This window comes from Squalius cephalus (genome assembly GCF_949319135.1).
Source record: "Squalius cephalus genome assembly, chromosome: 9".
Classification (NCBI taxonomy): Eukaryota; Metazoa; Chordata; class Actinopteri; order Cypriniformes; family Leuciscidae; genus Squalius; species Squalius cephalus.
In genome coordinates, this window is record NC_137130.1 from 34,416,877 (window position 1) to 34,437,688 (window position 20,812).

General features: G+C 37.7%; 1 protein-coding gene across 2 annotated transcripts in view; it reads right to left on the minus strand.

Annotated features, from left to right (window-relative positions):
- Window positions 1–3,785: 3,785 nt before the first annotated feature.
- Window positions 3,786–20,812, minus strand: part of itga6a (integrin, alpha 6a) — a 31,355-nt gene continuing 14,328 nt past the window's right edge. Inside the window, exons 3-26 of one of the 2 annotated variants that reach the window (XM_079880551.1) lie at window positions 20,676–20,755; window positions 20,274–20,535; window positions 18,814–18,945; window positions 18,518–18,731; window positions 16,199–16,392; window positions 15,999–16,093; window positions 15,531–15,658; window positions 15,360–15,449; window positions 15,196–15,257; window positions 14,144–14,313; window positions 12,593–12,736; window positions 11,102–11,217; window positions 10,654–10,813; window positions 10,278–10,361; window positions 10,123–10,202; window positions 9,939–10,016; window positions 8,718–8,820; window positions 8,454–8,630; window positions 7,417–7,518; window positions 7,215–7,325; window positions 7,026–7,124; window positions 6,819–6,944; window positions 4,823–4,938; window positions 3,786–4,517 (exon numbers count right to left, since the gene is read on the minus strand). In XM_079880551.1, coding sequence (XP_079736677.1) covers window positions 4,837–4,938; window positions 6,819–6,944; window positions 7,026–7,124; window positions 7,215–7,325; window positions 7,417–7,518; window positions 8,454–8,630; window positions 8,718–8,820; window positions 9,939–10,016; window positions 10,123–10,202; window positions 10,278–10,361; window positions 10,654–10,813; window positions 11,102–11,217; window positions 12,593–12,736; window positions 14,144–14,313; window positions 15,196–15,257; window positions 15,360–15,449; window positions 15,531–15,658; window positions 15,999–16,093; window positions 16,199–16,392; window positions 18,518–18,731; window positions 18,814–18,945; window positions 20,274–20,535; window positions 20,676–20,755 — 2,909 coding nt within the window. In that variant the 3' untranslated portion in view covers window positions 3,786–4,517; window positions 4,823–4,836. The remainder of the gene's footprint in view (window positions 4,518–4,822; window positions 4,939–6,818; window positions 6,945–7,025; window positions 7,125–7,214; window positions 7,326–7,416; window positions 7,519–8,453; window positions 8,631–8,717; window positions 8,821–9,938; window positions 10,017–10,122; window positions 10,203–10,277; window positions 10,362–10,653; window positions 10,814–11,101; window positions 11,218–12,592; window positions 12,737–14,143; window positions 14,314–15,195; window positions 15,258–15,359; window positions 15,450–15,530; window positions 15,659–15,998; window positions 16,094–16,198; window positions 16,393–18,517; window positions 18,732–18,813; window positions 18,946–20,273; window positions 20,536–20,675; window positions 20,756–20,812) is intronic. The other variant, XM_079880550.1, reaches the window with a different exon arrangement.

The following is a 20,812-nucleotide window of genomic DNA, read 5'->3' on the forward strand; positions in this document are numbered from 1 at the left end:
TTAAAATTAAATACACTTTTTCTCACACTAAAGGGCCGTACACACCGGGACGAATATATGGCCGCCCGTTATTCGCCAGCGTTTTTCAACGCGTTTTTTGTGTTCACACCCAAGCGATTTTCGCTGACGATGAGCCGAGTGAACATGCAAATTCATTCCCTGACATTAGATGGCGCTTAATACCACTCCATAGTTCTCTTTTATCAAGATTTTTGTAGTCGCTGTCGCGTTTGTCATATAGTTCTTTATGTTCAGACACCAACGAGACCAGCAGCTCTACATTCATCTTGCCTTGCATCTTCCTCGCATCAAATCATTTTACGATATCATCAGATTAGTGCATCATTTGAGTAAAGTGACCACAAAAGTGACCAACAACCAACCAATCACTTTCCAGAGACTCATGCTGCTCACAAACACGGTTAGGCCAGCGTTCCCCGGAGAGCAGGTTGGCTTGATGCTCGAAGGCAATGCCAAAAACTGGTCGTTCACCACTCAACTGATTCTAGAACAGCACTATGAAACCCTTTCAGAAGAGGCTTTGCAGAACATCCGCAAACAAAACAATCACTCAGAATGGCTCAAATCCTTTGAGATAGCTGCTGGTTGGGCGGGTAGAAATTTTCAGAGCCAAATTAGTACGGAGGCAATCGAGCAGGCAGAAGCTTTAATCACGGCAGAAATGCAGAGTACTTCAACAGCACAGGTGGTTGAAGTTACACACGCACCGACTTGTGCGGAAATAGTAACATTGGGTGGACATACATCCACCTCCAATGTTGCTACCACCACACAGGTGGCGTGCACAACACCACCACACACAGCCTGCACTGCCCCATCAGTTCGGCCCAGGGACAACATGCAACACATCGAGAGACAGACTTCACCGGGAAGTCTTAAATCATCACATATAAAATGTCGTTTAGGAGGCAGATGTTCATGTTTTTGAATGAGCCGGAATTGGATATTTCTTTCAGAGTATGTCATGAAGGAAAGGCGTACATGGTGTATGCAAACTCTGGAAGTATGAAGTGTTTTGAGTGTGGAGATGTGGGCGATAAAAGGATGGCGTGTCCATATAAAGCTCAGAACAGTGAGGAGGCTGCAGGCCATGGCCGCCTGAAGGTCCTGCTCCGCCATGTCGCCTGAACCAGCACCGCCCTGGAGGCTACATGCTCCATATGGGCCACGACCTCATCAGCCTCCAGGACGCCCCCCTCCCAGACACTTTTACATTTACGGATTTGGCGGACGCTTTTATCCAAAATGCACTTATTAGATTGATGACCCTCCTGGAGCAACCTGGAGAAAAAGTGCCTTGCTCAAGGACACACTGTGTCACAGATCACCCTAGCCACCATCCTGTTCACTACACTTTCCAGCATCCCTCCTGATCCCCACCTGCACATCATCTGCACCTCATCATCAACCTTATCACTCCCACTGTAAAGGCACACTCCTCACCACAGCTCCGTTTCCGACCTTGTTCGTTTGTGTTATGTGGACTCATCTCCCTGTCTCCAGCGATCTACCTCTATCACCCTTTGGACTTTCCCTACCTGCTCTCCTCATCCCTGCACCTTTATTGTCAATAAACTCACTATTCACCATCATTCTTCCTCTCCTGTGTCTGCATCCGTAACACACTGGTGGTGGCAGCTGCGGAGATCGAACCAGCAACCTTCTCCTTACCAGTTCAGTGGTTTAACCCATTAAAAAATTTCTTTAGCCCCTTGAGGTTAGCGGATAAGTCTCTCCCGATACACATTTCCATAAAGCACACACGGAGATGCAGTTGTAACAAAAAAAAAAAAAATTGGTTTATTAATCACAATCTCAGGTTTGCATTGGAAGTTTAATTTTGTATTTTTGTTTGGAAATGCGATACCACTGCATGCAATTGAAGAAATGTCTAATTTCTGAAAGAGGGAACGGAGACATTAAGTCAAAGCGACTGATGAATTGGGATCTAGCCAATGCACACTGGTGTGCGAGATTTGCATCACCCACTCTGCCCTGCGATCCCACTTCAAGTTTTCCGCTGAAGAGCCGAGACGGTGTGTCCCGGCCGTTCAGCGGTGGTACAGCAATTGTGGCGACAGGACGTAATGTCTCCGTTTCCTCCTTCAGGGAACGAGGGTTACAATAGTAACCTAGATGTTCCCTTTCAGTCAGTCACGTTTGATGTTATGTCAGAACGACTGATGAATTGGGATCCCTACTAAAGCGCCACTATTGCTGCCTCTTCCAGCGCTCAGCATAAGCCACCTGATCCCCCCGCACCTACTGGGGGGGGGGAGATGGGCCGGGGATTTATGCAGAGAAGATCGATCACTGCTGCTCCTCTGAGACTATTGAATAACACTGGGAAAGCCTGCCTCTTCCAAGCGGAAAGGAAAGTTACAGAGACCACATCTGCCCGCAGGGAGGTAACATGTGGAGATTAGGGGGATTCAAGAGATGGCAGAGTGGACTCTGCTCAGGGAAAGACACAGGCTTGCCGACAGGGAAGAATACACATTTGGGCACCGCTAGCTGTGGGTCCAGTGACGCAACAGAAAGAAAACTAAACAAAGGATTCTCCTCCGGCCCTCAAATTAGGGAATACCAATATGGCGGCTTCAGTTTTTATGATTTCATGAGTAATCCTGTCATTTATATAGATCAGTTATCAGTATACATGTTGGAAGACTGTATAATTAAAAGATGATAGAATTGCTTATGAGTTCCTGTGAATACATTTAACAATTATGACAACTGGTGAGACATGCATATTTAATAAATATAAAAAATGACTGTGAATCAATGTTTGTGTAAGATGGTTTAATTTACTATGCAGTGGGTATTTTAAATATAAAAAAATATATATATGTGGATAATAAAAATTATTTTAAAAATGTTGTATTTTCTCGTTTGTAGAGCCGACAGAGAAACAGAACACGAGCACAGCTAAGAGGGAAGCACAGGCCATTTTGTTTTAAAAGGTTTTTTTCAAGGGAGAACTTCAGGACGTTCAGTAAAATGCATCTGTGTGTGAATTTCATCGTTGCACAAGGTTTCATCTTTGAACAAGACATTTTTTAAAATAACTCATATTGTATTTGTCTAAAAAAAAGAATGTTATATACACCTAGGATGGTTTGAAGATGAATAAATCATGGGCTAATGTTCATTTTTGGGTGAACTATCCCCTTAATACATTTTTAGCTAACTGTGATTTTGTATATGTACATTTCTGAAATACATAACTTGGACAGTTACCTCTGAGAACAGATCACTCTAAATTTTAATGTGGACTCTTTAATGCATGTTCTGTAAAGCTGCTTTGAAACAATGTGTATTGTAAAAAGCGCTATACAAATAAATGTGAATTGATTTGAATTATGCAAGTATATTCCATTGAGCTAGCTGAGCCATCACTCACAATGCACTCTTGCAGCAAGGCATACAGAGTGTGTTGTGAATGTGACAGAAAATCGTGTGTGTGTGTGTGTGTCATTAGGTGGGAAAATGTGTGCACTTTAGCATTTAAGCTGACTTTTGCTAAAAGTCGTCAAACAAATTTTAAAAGTAGCTAAATTTGTTGCTAGGTGCTTTTTAAAAAATCAGTTGATAGTCTGAAAAGTTGCTAAATTGAACAAAATTGCTAGCAACTTTTCAGACTAAGTTGGCATCACTGCTTTCACGTTTAATGCCAACCAGCAGGGGGCAACAAAGCTAAAGCATGCTGATTTGCAAATGGTTGGTTTTGTGAGCATTCTAGAGTTGAGAAATGACATGATAATAGTCATCATCCCATGCTGATATGTTGTCATGGGTTTTATTTTGTGTGTCTGCTCATATCTATAACTGCTCCAGTGGCATAACTGATACATTCGGTCATCAACATTTTTCAGTAGTAATCGTTTATTTTCCCGCCTGAGATTCATCTGACAGACCTCAAAACATTCAATCTAATTTACAGTTACCGAAAGACATGAAAAATAATCTTTGGGCAGTTCATGCACAGTAGGCATCTTAGTACAAAATTACAAGACAAAATAAATAAACTGCATTGTAAAATATTTACAAAGAAAATCAAGACAATCCATTCTTGGCTTCTCATGCATCTTCCAAAAATATACAAACACTTTTTTAACGGGTGTCATTGCAAACAAAAAGCCCAGAGATATCCAGGCCTTAACAGTCAGTCTTTACCCTTTAGTTACCAGAAACACACAGATGTGTAAAGGCATCTTCATGTCAAACGTCTCACGGCTCACAGACCGTGCAGAGTTAGACTTCCTCTGAAACTTTTCACAACCGAAGACGCCAGATGGTGCAGATTGTCCACATCAGATGCAGAGACAGTCTCATGAGTAGCTCTCGTTCTCATCCCATGTGGTCATCCATTGCTTCTTCTCAAAGGGATCTAACATGACCTTTCCGTCTTTCAAGAGACGTGTCTCCTTACGAATCCTCACAGCATGATATTTCGGAACGCTGTCCTCATATTTGGAACGTTTGAAAAATCCACACTGACAGAGAAAGAAGAAAACCTCATTAAGAATCATTTAAAAAATGGGCACATTTAAAAAAAAAAAATCACTCTGAGTGTGTATGCTTTGGAGAACACTGAGAGACGGGACATGCTTGACAAAACAGGACACGTAGAAGCACATCCATCGACACAATACGAAACAAAACTGAGCTTCACACGGAAAGAGCGAAGCACGCTGAGCAACATGAGTCTTTCCCTTGCTTTTGTCAGAGCAAAGGATGAGTTAGTGAGTTAGGCCACACGTCATGCAGACACCAATCTGCTGCAGCGATCGTGTTTTACCCTGGTAAGGAGAGCTAGGCCTCAGTGGACAGTTTGTCTGAGGGCTGAGTGTGAATCTCAGCTTTGTGAATTGCGGCATCATACTCGTCCTTCTGGGCCCGCTTGAAGAAACCGCACTACAGAGGGGGCAAATTCACGGGTCATTGCAAACATGTCATGAGAAGGTTCGTACTACATTTGGACTGACACAAATGTTCATGGAATTAATATGCAGTGGCCACAAAAAGCATTTGGGAAGTAAATCCTGAATAAAAATGTGTGAATGTCATTGAATGAAAATATTAAAGCCAGTGTCACCTGCGTCTCACACATCCTTTTTCCTTCATGTCTTTAATCGTGTGATTTTTAGTAGATGTAAGAAGATCGTTCTCAAGTTTACACACTATCAACATGATCCACAACTAACCCTTATGAAAAAGAAGTGCATTTAATTGTTTTAAATGTGCACTTGTGACGTACTTCAAATCCTAAAAGTGCAAAAATTTGCAGATAATACAAAAATAGTTAAATAAAAGGTCACTTAAATTTTAATAATGTCAAATTAAACATATTACTTTAAAATACATTTTTGTCATGTTTTAAAGAAGTACACCTATTTTGATGTGTTGACTAACATACTAAAGCACATGTAAGGAACTTGATTATATATATTTTTAACTGTAGTGTTATTTGTTATTACATTTAGTACTTCATTGCAATATCATCATTACAAATGTCTAATTGTAAATATATTTAAATATGAGCCGTTTCAATAGAAAGGGCATTAAAGTATGATATGCAAACAACATACAACTGTCAATAGAAATGGCAATAAAGTATATTTTAGTTTAGATGCTTGGCAGTACACTTTACCATATTTCAAAGACAGTATTATTATATAAAGATGTACTTTAAGTCTTACTTAAGTGGCTCAAAAGCACTCTAAAGTTCAGCTAACTGCATCTAATATAAATTTAAACTATAACGCATTTTGCTATAATTGCAATTAACGTGTACATTACATTAATTTTGTACTTAAGTATATTCTTTTAAAAGCATATTATTTCTGTAATAAGTAGCCTACTCTTTTAAAAGTATGTGGTACTTCTTTTTCACAAAGGACACCTGATAAATCAATGTCACAATATGATTTATATCCATGGTTTTGTCATTTAAAACTTTATGTATCTCCTACCTACCTATCTATCTTGGAACATGACCATGACTATATATATGTATATAGGTAGATAGATAAGATAGATATCGAGGCCATGAATTAAGAATTATTTATCTTGTTTTAAGTAAATATTGCACACGATACAATATGTTGTTCCCTCGATTTTATACATCGTTTTTCCCCACATGTCTTGTGCGGTGCTACGTATTTTTGTAGTATCTTTCTTGAAAGAAAAAAAATATATATATTCTATTTGATTTTAGTTTTATTTAATGAAATGACATTCATTCAAGTGTACAGTACAGGCCCGTTTGCACCAAGAATGATATAACTATATTAGCGTCCAGCAGACGATATCATTGTGTTTTTCTAAGCGTGTGCTTGTCTGTCACTTTAAATGCTCAAGCTCATTACATCAGGATGGATTCTGATTGGCTGTCAATGTTTTTATAATTCATGAGCTGGATAAAATCACTCTGAAAGTGATTCCAACGATATCGTTTCTCTGTGCCGTTATCGTTATAGTTGTGCTGTGAACTCTTCTATTCTTTAATTTTGAGAACGATTTTTAGAACTATATCTTTATCGTTCTCTTTATAGTTATCGTCCTTGGTGTGAACGGGTCTTAAGTCTCCAAATTCTTTTTAAGGCCATTCAAATATTAAATACCAGAATAAATAACAGTATAGTATTAGAAAACAAAAACAAATTCAGAACAGAGAAGTCCACATACAATATGAGCTTTCTACCAGAAATACTCCTTAAGGAACTCTTATCCATGTGGCTGATGCCGTTGGGTTTTTGTTAACTTTATGTTTGGGTGTGTGAGTGTTTTATTACCTTCCAGAGTAACAGAACTAGGAGAGCCAGCATCAGAATCCCAGCTAAAACCGCCACAAGAATGATCCACCAGGGAACTCCTCCGAACGGAGTCACTGTCGTCTCTGGGAACACGGTCAGCCTCACCTGGGCATCAGACGGACAGGCGTTCAACAAATGTCTTTAATGTCACAGACTTAAATGTTACACTTTAGGAAACTGTGTTACCTGGGTCTCGGCATTTTTAAGGACAATGTTATTGGCGGAGACATCCAGACTTATGGAGGCTTTCACTATTATATCAAGGTAATTGTAGGACGCATAATCCTGTTGTTGAGAGGAAAACAAAACAGATTGCTTTAACAACCTCAGACATTATTTCAAGGGAACAAAATAAGCCCTCGTCATTGTCCTTACTTCAAGGAAAGTGGAATTCCACAGCCGGGATTTTAAAACGATGACTGCAGTGCTGTCCAAGCCCTGAAGGGGGCATTTCATCTCCACACATCTGGCATCGCCACTGCATGACTATTAGAAATAATGAAGTTCAAGTTGTTTTGGTCCAATCATTCCTAAAAATGAAAGTTCACTACAAATATAAATAACTAAATCTCATTACCAGAATCTTGTGCTTGCGTTTGTCAGTGAAGAGGGATATTTTACTCCCGTCAGATGGTCTCCTCTCCTCCAGCTCACGCTTTCTCCTGGTTGACGTCGACTCCTAAAAGAGTCACAGATGTGTCTACTTTTTGTCCATGTTTTCAGCATCAATCTCAGCCAGAAGGGTTAACTCTTAAAAATGTTTTCTTGATCTAGCATTATTTTTTATCAGGGGTCATTTTGACCCGAAACTCATTTTTTAACATTTGTTTAAAATTGAGTGTTCATCAGAGGGGTCCAAGACCTTAGGACTTTTGTCGCACTTCAACCATGAATACACACACACACAAAAAAAAATAATAATAATAATTGAATGGATTCGAGGAGTTTTGTGGTTGAAATTTAAAAAAGTAACAAATCCTTCCCTCGTACCCCCTTAGGAATGAATGGAATACGAGGAATGCTTCTGTACACATAGAAAAAAATGCTCAAAATTCAAACTAAAAATGCTAAAACTCTACCAAAAATAATTTTATAATATCTGTATCTGAATGCATACTGAAAGAAACTGACTTTAGGACCCAGCGGAACAGCTCATTCCCTCCATATAGAGCTATAAGGCCGTCAAGTCAAGTCATCTTCATTTATATAGCGCTTTTAACAATGTAGATTGTTCCAAAGAGGCTTTACATTAATAGTGGCAAAAGTCATGAAATATCATGTTACATATGTTTGTTCCACAAGAGGTCGGCAAAGACAAAGACCCAATGTAAGATATTTTGAGCTGAATTAAAAAGGTCATGCATGAAATTGTGAGTTATTTTGAATTTAAGTTGAAAGAATGTGGGGAATGTGTTTAAATTGCCATTTGTTTATGATGTATTGATCAAATCTAGTAATTTAAAGGTAAAAAAACAAACAAAAAAACTCCCAAAAATTGCATTAAATAATAGAAAATATGTGGAATCTATGTGTACCAGATGTGGGCCGGATCTGGGCCGACGTTATGTTGCTGTTTGGGTCAGATGTAAACTAAGACAGGAATATATCTGGTACCTCACTCAGTCTGAGAGGGTTTATCTCTCTCTCAGGTGAACAGGTGACTAACTGCAGGCCCTTGGTGTTGATCTTCATCAGATACAGCAGCCATTTTCCCACAGAACTTTCTTTAGGCCACTGGATGTTTAGGGATGCAGTGCCAAAAGACTTCAGAGGCTTTCCCAAATTAATCACCTGCAAAAAAATAAATAAAAAAATCTTAGGCTAGTGCTTTGCAAAAATGGCTGAAGTGATATCTATAAAAGTTATTTTGGCATTTACTCTGAATTCATATTCGATCAAGCTGCCGACTTCCTCCTCTGTCTTCATGGCACTCATGCCTCTGATTCGACCTCCAAAATAGACCTGAGATGGCTTGGCAACCCTGATACACAACAAACAGCAATCAGACACTGTAACACAACTAAGACTGAAAAAGAAGGGTGCTTAATTGTGTTGAATGTGCACTTGTGTACTATATTTATATACTATATATATATTGTGTAAGTATATTTAAAAAAAAACTTGCATAAAATAAAAGGAAATCAACTTTTAAAAAGTGTGCTTTGTAATATTGTCAAATTCAATGTTTTATTTTAAAGTGCATTTTAAATCATTGTTTTACTGATCTTTTGTTAAGCTTTAAAGTGCACTTATTTTGATGAGTTGACTAACAAAGCATATGTAAGGTACTTGATTATAATTTTAACCTTAGTGTGTTATTTGATTTTACATTAAAAGTCAATATATTTTAAATGTACTAAATTGCAACTTCATCATTACAGATGTGTTTTCAAATATATAAAAATATGACAACTTTCAATAGAAAGGACATAAATGCCTGTCAGCCATACACTTGAACCATATTAAATACTGTATTTCACAGAAGTAATTATAAAAAATTACATAAATATATATTTAAGTCCAAGCACTCTAAAATCCAGCTAATTATATGTAATACAAATATAAACTATAATACATAATTATAATTCAGTTTGCACTTTTCTTTTATATTATTTTAAAGTATATTATTTCCGTAATAAGTGCGCTCTTTATCAGTATCCTAATGTGTTCTTTTTCAAAGGGGAGTCATTCTTCTAAGTTTATGATGGCAGAGATACAGTACACTAGTAGTTATTAGCAGCTGCTTTTAACCTGGGGTTAAGTGCTTCTCTCAAGAGTACAGAACTGACATATTGATTTCTGTATTTCTACAGCTTCATGGTAAACCCTGCTTGAGACTTCGCCTTTGTATCAGAAGCCTTGACCCTTAAACATGAGAGTCCCAGAGGCTCTGCATGTTCTGCACAAAACCTGATGTTTAATATTACTTTAAAATGTAATGGAAGTCAGAATATATCTCCTTAATGTCTCTGCTCACACTGAAAAAATACCCTAAAAATCTAAAAATCGAGATTCAAAAGAGATCTCAAAAATGTCTCAAACTGTGCTTAGATTTGCAACGATCCCACATGAGATGAGCAATAAAGTGATGATACGCACCCTTGTACAGAAAGAAGAAGTTCAATCACCACTTTGGCTTTGGCCTTCACTTTGCTCAGGCCCTCCTGTGAACTTGTTCTGTGTGTGGATGTCATAAACATCAATATACATTCATCATACAATTAGTTCATATATCAAACATGCTTAAATCAAGAGTGGTTTTGATATTTTTAATATTTCATACGTTTCCAGCTGAAGGTCGATCTCAACTTCTTTGGTGTCGAGTGATATCTTGCCAGTGCTCAATATGATATAGAATTTTACCTACAAAACAACCATTTTTATTAAAATGACAATTAATGAAATAGATTAATACGGCACCGTTGAAGTATTACTGACCTCTGAATCCCGTTTAAAAGGGTTTCCCAGCTCACAGTCTGCCAGAGAGCCATTCTGATTGGCAGCACAGATCACATGTTTATCCTATAGGATATAAAGTATGGATCGGTGGTAACTGATTGAATTAGCATTATTATTGAAATGTAAAGTTTATGCTTTTAGTCTGCTGAATCTCTGACAGAACCAACTGAACGACAATAAGAGAGAAAGAAAGATAAAGAGTTCATAGAAATATAGCAGCAATATTTTTGTTTCAATGGTGAAATAATGAATAAAACCTTAAAAAATTGTTAAATGAAATTCAGACGTGTGTCACAACGGAAAGGTTCAGGTCACATGACTCAGATGATAGACTTTAGACGTGTGATACACTTACAGTAGTTCTCAGAGATCTGAATCCAGAGTATGAGAGAGATTCATCAAACTGCCCCACCAATTTGGCTTCATGAGCATCATCTCCATTTCTGTTCCTCACTGTGACCTCCAGAGCAATGTCCTTCTGATCACTCAGAGAAATCACCGGCACACCATTCTCCCTGAGAGACGGATTTGAGCATTTAACACACTGCACACCAACAAAGAAACCTTTATACTGATATATGTTCCTTAAATTAAATGACAAGCAATCTATCATGCTTTGTAACAGACTTTTAATTTCACAGAGTCGGTAGTCATTTAATATAATAAACAATCTAATTATATGTATTGCTATTTGATACATTAAGATTTCTCAATTTTCACTTGTGATCGGCTCATATTTATATATAGATGTAAAGAGAGCTAGTGTGTGTTGGGTTTATGTTGCATGTATTGCTGGTACACACAGAGGTAGAGGAGGGAACACATCTTGTTTGGACTCCCTGTAGCAGAACCTGTACTGCAGATGTAGGTTACTCTGACAGATGTTGTCCGTGCCACAACCCTCCTTCAGGAAGTTCACCTATAGGCCAGGAAACAAGGTTTATTATATCACTTCATTTATCAGCCTTTCACAATTTTTGCCTATGCAAAAACTATTGTTGACATTGATTATATAATATTACATTTACTATTTTGCATTATATTATATAAGTTATAAAAAGTATATCTGCCACTAAGAGCAAATATAGTGATAGATCCGATTTACACTAAGTGAAAATAGCAGTATTTTATTTGCACTAAGTGTAAATAGTAGTTATGTGCTATTTATACTAATAGCGAATTATGCTATTTATACTAATAGCTATTTATGCAAATAGCGGCAGATATATTGTATTGTAGTACATTATAAAAGAGTTTGCAATAATAACATATTCAGTGTCTATTAAAGTCAAAAAATGGATGCTTCTTTATTGGGACATAATTTGTCCCTGTGCAAAACCCTATAAACACTTTATTCCCTTCCACTTTTCGAACATTTTCTTTATTTTTATTTAAAATCTGATTTATGATGGGAAAAAAGGAAGAAGAATGAGTTTGGAAAAAGGTGGATTCGAGCTCGGTTCGGTCAGCACGTCCTGATTTTGCCGAGTTAAACGCATTCCTGGGTCAACATATTTTGTTGATCCTAGAACAACATTCCTGTCCGAAACTTTAGTCCTAACCCTATCCCTACACTAACCTAACCTAACCCTACCCATAACTTATCCCTAAAATCAGAGGGTAATGACAGGCGAATAACACTGATGTAGAAGCACCTAACTGTGGTTGTAAGCCTAAACTTGACAGAAACAATAAACTTGTCCCTCAAACCTGATTGGTTGATTGAATTGTTGCTCCAGGATCAACAAAGAGGTTGACCAAGGAGATCACCGTGATTTTGCCAAGTAAGACATGTTCCTGGATTGACATATTTTGTTGATCCTGGAACAACATTATTGTCTGAAAAATCCTAATCCTGTCCTAACCCTATTCCTACCCCTAACCTAACCCTACCCATTACTAATGAGGGAAATGATAGGTGAATAACACTGATGTAGAAGCACCTAACTGTGGTTGTAAGCCTAAAATTGCATAAACTATAAACTTGTCCCTCAAACCTGATTGGTTGATTGGAATGTTGTTCCAGGATCAACAAAGAGGCTGATCCAGGAACATATTGTACTTGTTCTGCGGTTGGTTGCGCCAAAAGCTAAGGCCACTCGCCTTACTCTTCACACCAGTGATCTGTTATCAGACGGGTTTCTTTTGTAATCTTGTAATCTAGACAATGCTGTGCGGAGAGAGTGTAAAAGCCTCTGCCAACAAGGCAAGTAAACTCTGTTACATTTACAGTGAAGGATCTAAAGATGCATTGACTCTTCATTAGATTTCTGTGCAGTAAACTGTGAGTATACCTCAGTGATGGTCTTGTTGGGCACAGAGGAGTCCAGTATTGGCACTAGTTGTGGCAGCGAGCTCTGCCGTTTGCCTCTCTTAGCACTCTGAATGGCCACAGACACCTCGATAGGAATCGCTCTGAGCTTATCCCTGATGCCTTCCTGAAAACCAGAGCACAGCAGATCCCACTCAGTCAGTGTATCGACATAACATTTCATTAATGAGAGCTTAGACAGAGGCTGAATGTCATAATAAAAGTCCCTAAATCCAAAATGAGAATTATAGGAATAGTGCATCCAGAAATGAAAATCTTTTTACAATACTTTTATGGTGTAACTTTTGAAGCTTGAAAGATCCAGTCTCACATTCATTGTAGTTGCACAGAAAAGCACAACCATTACAAAATCCGTTATGATTTCTCATTTTGTGTTGCACAGAAGAAAGAAAGTCATATGGGTTTGGAACAACATGAGGGTGAGTGACAGAATTAAAAATTTTGGACAAATTGTTACTTTAAAGTTGGCATGAAAATTAAAATTCATCCTATCTATTTTCTAAGTGCATGTTATAACATATTGTGAATGATTAATCCGTGCATATGTTTAATTTTGTTTTGACCTTGTAATGTTCAATCAAATTGTCAGACTTCTCTCAGGTGAGGTCTGCAAAGTTAAAAAGCACAAAGTCACTCCAAAGGGAGTTATTCTGTTCAACTCCATGAAACGTCTTGATTGTTGTCATGAGTTTTCTTCCGAGAACAAACACATCATAATATTCCCCATTTAAATAATTCCCGCCCAAGGCATACTCAAAAAAAGGGAGCGAGGCCTGGTTGAGCTAAGCCGTGAGTTAAACTGTGCATCAAATCAAGGTCAAATTTGATAGCAATAGTTACTAATCGGCTGTCGGTGAACATGTCAAACTAGCGATCAAAGACTTCAGATTTTTAGCCTAAGATCATCAGAAGAATCTTTTAGGATTCAATCAATTAGTCACAGACAGCTCAATCGTGGCCAAAATCATACAGTGTGCTTAAAACGGAGAAGTTTTTCCTTTGAGTTTTCCGCGTACAGACGACACCATTGTCAAAACGATCCCCATGCGAATCTGTGAAAACAACTAAAAACGCTGTATTCTGCTGCCAGGCCATTAGATGGCGATGAAACACTGTAGATTGAACACTTAATACGCATGTGCATGACATCATCGGCTTCAGAGATTCGCGTTTTTGTTGTTTACACGGAGACCGTTTTCAAAAACTTGCACTTTGAAACCCGTTTTCAAAAGTTTGCGTTTTCAGGAAACACACTGTTGTCGTGTAAATAAATGGCCAAAACGCATTAAAAGTTTTACGTTTTTAGTTGAAAACGGTGTCGTGTAAACAGCCCCTTAGAAAAAGGGCATAATATGGCCTCTTTAAACTCGCTCCTGCAAGCATCCAATCAACAACCGATGAACCAAGCGCCCTATACCCACATTTTTTGTTTTTCGAAAAATCTGTTACACTCAGATGTACCTCACAATATGGAATAAAACGTCTATCACTACGACTTCAAAGCTTTATTTACTTGTAATCTGAGTTCGGTCTTGTAACAAGCTTTTTTGTTTTGTCCTCGTAGCTCCAGAGTGCTGGTCGACTGGAAGTCCTGATCCATCTCGTTCTTCTCCAGAAACACAACTCTAGATGGGAGACCCAGCTTCCTGCGGTGCCACTCTGCCTCCAATGTACAGGAAATGGCTGGAAAACAAACATAAACTGGTTAAGAATGTGTGAACCTTTAGACCTCAGAACAAAGAAATACACTTACTTACTCCAGTGAGCATATCTTGTCTTCTGTAACAGCATTATAAACACAGAATACATTTGGATTAAATCTTAAAGTCCCCCTGTGGTGAAAATCAAGCTTTTAATGTTGTCTATATGTCTATGTGGTGTTTTTAATGTGCTTCATAAGTCGACACCATTGATGAGTATTTTCTCCTTAAAACTGCAGTGAACCAAAGACAGTCTCAAAAGCACGGCTTGAAACCGCTGGTGTTTCTGACGTCACAAACTACCTTGTAACCAATCAGATCAACATGTGATCGTCAACGAGTGGATCTCTGAGCTGGAGTGAGTGAGTGGAGGCGGGGCTCATTTGCATATTCATAGAACCGTGTATACTAAATGAGGCAAGGGTGTAGAGTTACATTCAAGCTATTTTAAAGCATGAGGACTTTTTTTTTTTCAAGGAAAAAATATTTAAATATTTTGGTGATCAAAGATGAGATTTAGGGGATAAAATGATTGACTACAGGGGGACTTTGAGGCACGTTCACACTACGAACAAAAACTATAAAGAAAATGATAACTATATCAGTGTCCACACTAAAGTTCTGTCTATTACAGTATAAGCGCGCTCTACCGCTTTAAATGCTAGAGCTCTTTAAAGTCCCTTTGATTTCTGATTGACTGTCAAAGATTTTATGGTTCATCAGCTGGAAAAAAAACAGTTGTAGACTGATTCCATCTTTATAGTTATAGTTATCATCCTTGGTGTGAACGGCCCTTTAGACTAAACAATAAAAAACTGTAATAGATAATGAAAGTTTCTCATTATAAGAGCATAAACAGACTTACTGATCTTAGGGTTGTAGGTGTGAGGGTTTGCTCTATATGTGAAACAAGCTTCCACAGTCAAGCTGTGAAGAAACACAAAATTATCTTCACACAGAACAGAGTTCAAAATGTCAAGCACATCTATGACCGATGCTTTCTAAGGTCTTGTTTTGTCAGTATCTCACCAAATACTGTTGCCACACGTTTTCTTCATCAAGTCAATTTCCTTCGGTGTCACCTTGATGTCTTGCTTGATGCTAATAACCGCTTTGGACCTGAACACAAGACGGATGTGGTTATAGCATCTCAAAAATCTTCAGGTAACAACTTTGATATTAGAAGTGACCTATGAGCACCTGTAAATAAAAACTGTGTCAGAGAGCGACCCAACGGCGAGATCAGGGTACGAGTTCTGATCCAGGTCCATATTTCCAGCCAGAGAATAGCCAAACATCTTAATATTGTGCTGTTTGCCCTCCAGTATCTGCAAGATAACGTCGGATGTCTTAGTGTCTTAATTTCTTTATTAATTTGTTTAACAGCAAAGAACACACCATGTATAGACTAAAACCATATTTTGTTTTAAAGGTCACAAAAGACAGAGTTGGTACAAAGTTACATCAGAAGAATGTCAAAACCAAAGTACAATCAGATGTTAAAATATGTAAGTATCAATTTTTTTCCCCCAATGTTTTGTCCTGAAAATGGAAAACCTTTTAAACTGAATAACACTGGAAAATGAATCAATTTCTCACTGATGTGCTCCATTAAAATGGCAGACAGAAGAGAAAACGGAGAGAGACAGAAATTGGAGAGTGTCTAACCTGAGCTGGTTTGGTATTGATGCCGTCAGCAGACCCGTGGTAGATGTACACACTACCAAACCCTGAGTCTGCATATGGAGCTCCTACTGCAATATCTGAGAACCAAGCAGGAAGAATATTAAACAATCTCGAACCTAAACAAACCAAAATAATTCAAATATTTTGCGTCCTAAACTACAAAATCAACTCCTGCATCCAACCTTCAAAAGAATCCAGATTGATGTCTCCAATGTTCTCCACAGCCAGTCCAAACATGGAGTCTTTGGTCCCATTCAGGCGAGTCGGAGTGACGTCCTTCCACCTTCCAGCTTTATTGATGTAAACGTACACAGCTCCACCCACCTCCTCGTCTCTCTGGTAGAACTGGGGTGCACCAACCACAACATCTTGCCAACTGGAGGGACAATACACATGATTTACACAGAGCCCCTAAATGTCAAGTCAAGTCAAGTCACCTTCATTTATACAGCGCTTTTAACAATATGGATTGTTTTTATAAAGCAGCTTTACAATGATAATAGGAAATTAAAGTAACAGAGATTGTTTTGGCTTTACAGCAGCTCTAGAATAAAGTTATTGTCCAGCTAAAGTTAGTTTTGATCGATTCATTTCCGTTGCAAAGATCATTAGCTATTAACTTAGGGGCCGCTAACACGACACCGTTTTAACTGAAAACAGAAAACTTTTAATGTGTTCTGGCCACTCAACTACTTACTTTGAAATAAGTAATAATAAATGGACCTTTTCAAAAATACAAATAAATATATGAAGATGCAAAAGCCTCTAAGTGCCATCTGAAATTTTCTTCTAGAATGATCATTTTTATCAAGCTTGTATATTTAAGTTCAGTAGTTTCACTTAAATGACAATTAATAGGTAATCTTCATTGCCATTTAAGTGAAATTACTTAACTTAAATATACGAGCTTGATAAAAATGATTATTCTAGAAGAAAATTTCAGATGGCAGTTTGAGGCTTTTGCATCTGAACTCTTCATATACAGACTTTTGTGTGCGCATGAGAAACATTTGCGAATTGTTAAAGAATGGTTGGGAGGAGCATGAAGAATCATTTTCACATTGGCATCTCTGAGTCCAGACCTTAAAATCATTGAAAGTCTTTGTCTATACAAGATCAAAAATTGATGCTTGTCTTGATGGAAATAAATGTTGTGATGTTATTTCCGTCAAGAGGTGCATCAGTTTTTGGTCAAGATCTTGTATTGACAATGCAAGAGTCCAGCACTCTGTAAAGTCTCCTCCAGCACATCCCAAAGACTTACAATGAATTTAAGGTCTGGACTCAGAGGAGACGATTCGTGTGTGAAAATGATTCCTCATGCTCCTCACAACCATTCTTTCACAGTTTGAGCCTGATCAATCCTGACATGGTCATCCTGGAATATGGCCATGATGTGTCTTCCTACATGATTGTTTAAGAAATGAGAAGCTACACACTCCATCACTTAGGGCTAGAAGAACTGTTGCCAAACATATAACATGCTAGAAACTTAAAACTTACTGTAATAATGATCCAATCATAGACTGTTAAGCACTTTCCAACTTAAATCCAAACAATGACTTTTTTTAAAAGAATATACTTAAGTGCACACTGAATGCAATGTTTTTAGACACTTAAGTAAATGTTATGTACAATTAAATGAAAATGTATTATAGTTTAAATGTATATTAAATTCAATTAGCTGAACTTCAGAGTTCTTTTGAGTCTTTGAAAAAAGATTAAAGTGAACTGCCAAATGTACTGAGAAGCATTTATGGTAAACTAAGATATAGTTTAAAATACATACTAATTTCTTTTGAAACCTGTAGGTCAAGTATTAAATTATATTTTAGATGAAACATTTATAATCATGAATTTACAATTCAGCACATTTAAAATATATTAAAACACACACTTCACATGTGCTTTTGTATGTTAGTCAACACATCAAAATAAGTGTATACTTCTTTAAAACATGACAAAAGATTGTTAAAATAAATTATTTAAAATGTACTTAAATGTAAAACTTTTAATTTGACACGACAAGGTGCACTTAATAAGTGTGTTAGGAGACACAGTCATGAAAGTGTACTCTCTTTAAGTACACTTAAGAGGCCTTTTATCTGATTAATATTATATTATCTGCAACTATATATATATTTTTTTAAACTATACTTTTAAGATTTGAAGTACACCACAAGTGCACATTCAATACAATTATTGGTAAGATTTTATTTTACAGTCCCGTTTCGCATGAACATGTGTACTTATTGTAGTAATGACACTAACCGGGTAATAACTAGGTACTAACCCTGAACCTACACCTAAACCTTAACTTAACCCATGTAATTACCTTACATTACTCAATTCTTTCTAAGGTAAGAACACTGTAAGTACACGCACTGTAAAATAAAGTGCAACTCAATTATTGAGATTGAGCAGACTTCTTTTTCACAAGGGCACTCACAATCTATCCATAATAAACAACATTTATTTTCTACAGATCTTGTATCCCTCACCCATCTCCATTTAGGTCCACCACAGCAACATCATATCCAAACGACGACGCGAGTCCTGGTCCTTCCAGAATGTGTTCAGACATGAGCATGGTGGAGGCTTCTTCTTGCTTGCGCAGAAACACCACTGCACCGCTGTGATTGGCTCTCGGCGCTCCGGACACGATGATGAGTTTCCCTTTTTCTGTGATACTGTGGCCGGAATCCAGAGAGAATCCTGTACATATGCAAGATTCAGTGTCACAAAAAGCATGAACGTCAAAACACACATTCACACACACACACACACACACACTCACCTAAGTAACTGTTGGCTGGTACTGGCACTAGACTTGGATCAAGGCGGTTTTCATCCCCGACCTCATAAGGACCATCATCAAACAAGCCCATTTCCAGCAGAGTGTTGTTCTTCTGCTCGACGCGCACTACACCTAGAGAACAGATGTGATGGGGTGAGTGCTAAACAACAAGATTATTGTGACACAGGAAAACAAATGATTTGAGTTCTGGTTATAAGAAACATACATTTAATTGTGCAAATCTCTGCGGAAAAAAAATGTGGTTAATTGTATTGAATGTGCACTTGTAATTCAAATCTTGAAAGTATATATTTTTAAAAACTGTAATGTGGATAATATAATATGTATGAAATTAAAGGCCACTTAAGTGTGTACTGAAAAAGAGAATAGTTTCATGACTGTTTCTTATCACACTTTTTTTTCTTATCACACTTTTAAACAGTGCACTTTGTAAAATTTTTTCAAAGTCATTTTTGAAACGCAATTTTATCATGCTTTAAATAAGTACACTTATTTCAATGTGTTGACTAACACTGCAGAACATGTTAAATGCTTGATTGTAACTGTATGGTGTTATTTGCTATTTTATTAATACATATTTTTAATGTACTAAGTTTTAACTTCATCATTACAAATGTGCAATTACATATATTTTTAAATACATAGCATATACATTTCTACAGAAATGACATGAAAGTATATTTCAGTTAACCTTATAATATATACTGTGCGTATCAAAAGCACTCAAAAGTTCAGCTAATTGCATTTAATATAAATTTAAACTACAACACATTTTCATTTAATAGCAATTAACATGCTATTAAGTGTCCAAAAACATTACATTCAGCTTGCACTAAAGTTGTGTGAATTAAGAAAATAGTGAATGAGAAATGTTGCAATGCTCCTCCTCACCAGTGGGGGTCCCTATGCATTTAGAACATAATGCATATAAAATGTAAGTAAAGACACTGACTATTTTTATTAATCACTCTATATATGCTATTAATAATAGCAATATGAGTTGGTCATGAGGTAAGACCATGCAAACAATGACCAGTGAGTCACTTCTGACCTGCACTCGGCCTCATTCGACACACCCAGACCACACACAGTCTGTTCAATAACACCTGATGTGTACTCTGCTTTGTTCTATGAGTATTTCTGTTAGATAACCTGTACCTTTTAACGTTTTGATGGACAGAATGCACATTATTTTTCAGTTTCACAGTTGACCAGACTTTATGCCTACAAAGTCTGTCTACATGAGGCTACTTCTGGTCTTCTATACCTCAAAGTTACCACAGAATCCTATCAAAAGTGTGTGTGTGTGTGTGTGTGTGTGTGTGTGTGTGTGTGTGTGTGTGTGTGTGTGTGTGTGTGTGTGTGTGTGTGTGTTTCAACATCGCTCCTAAAACACACAAAAACACAATTTTATGTATTGCATCAAATGTCAGTCCTACCTTTCCAGTTGTACGCCCCTGGCGCTCCAAAGATGACATAATGGTAGTCTTTAGTGAAGGTGGCAGCCAAGCCTTGCTGACAGGCGCCGAATCGTTCATGACCCCGAGGGCGCCCGTCACAGAACTTCCAGTTCCCCCCATCCTCGTCTGATTGGCTGTCGATGCTCAGGTCTTGACTGAGCATGTAGCAGCGTCCAGTGATGTCACGAGCCTCCTGGGGTGTGTTCGGGAACAACAGGCGCTGGTAGCGATGGGCACATGTCTGACACAGAAAGAAAGATAAAGTACGTGTCATTGTGACATTGTGTGACACAAATAATAAATCTAAAATGTCAAAATGATGACAATGCAACTGGAAGTCAATTAATGGTCCATTAGCATTCAACTCTGTTCTTGACGTACCACAATCTTGCCTCCAGGTCCTTGGCTCTGAACCGTTACACCCATCCACTGGTTCTCCTTATTCTCCACAAGAACATCAACTGTGAGAGTCACCGTGAACAGAAACCAAGTCACGATTAGAGTTTCAAGATCTATCA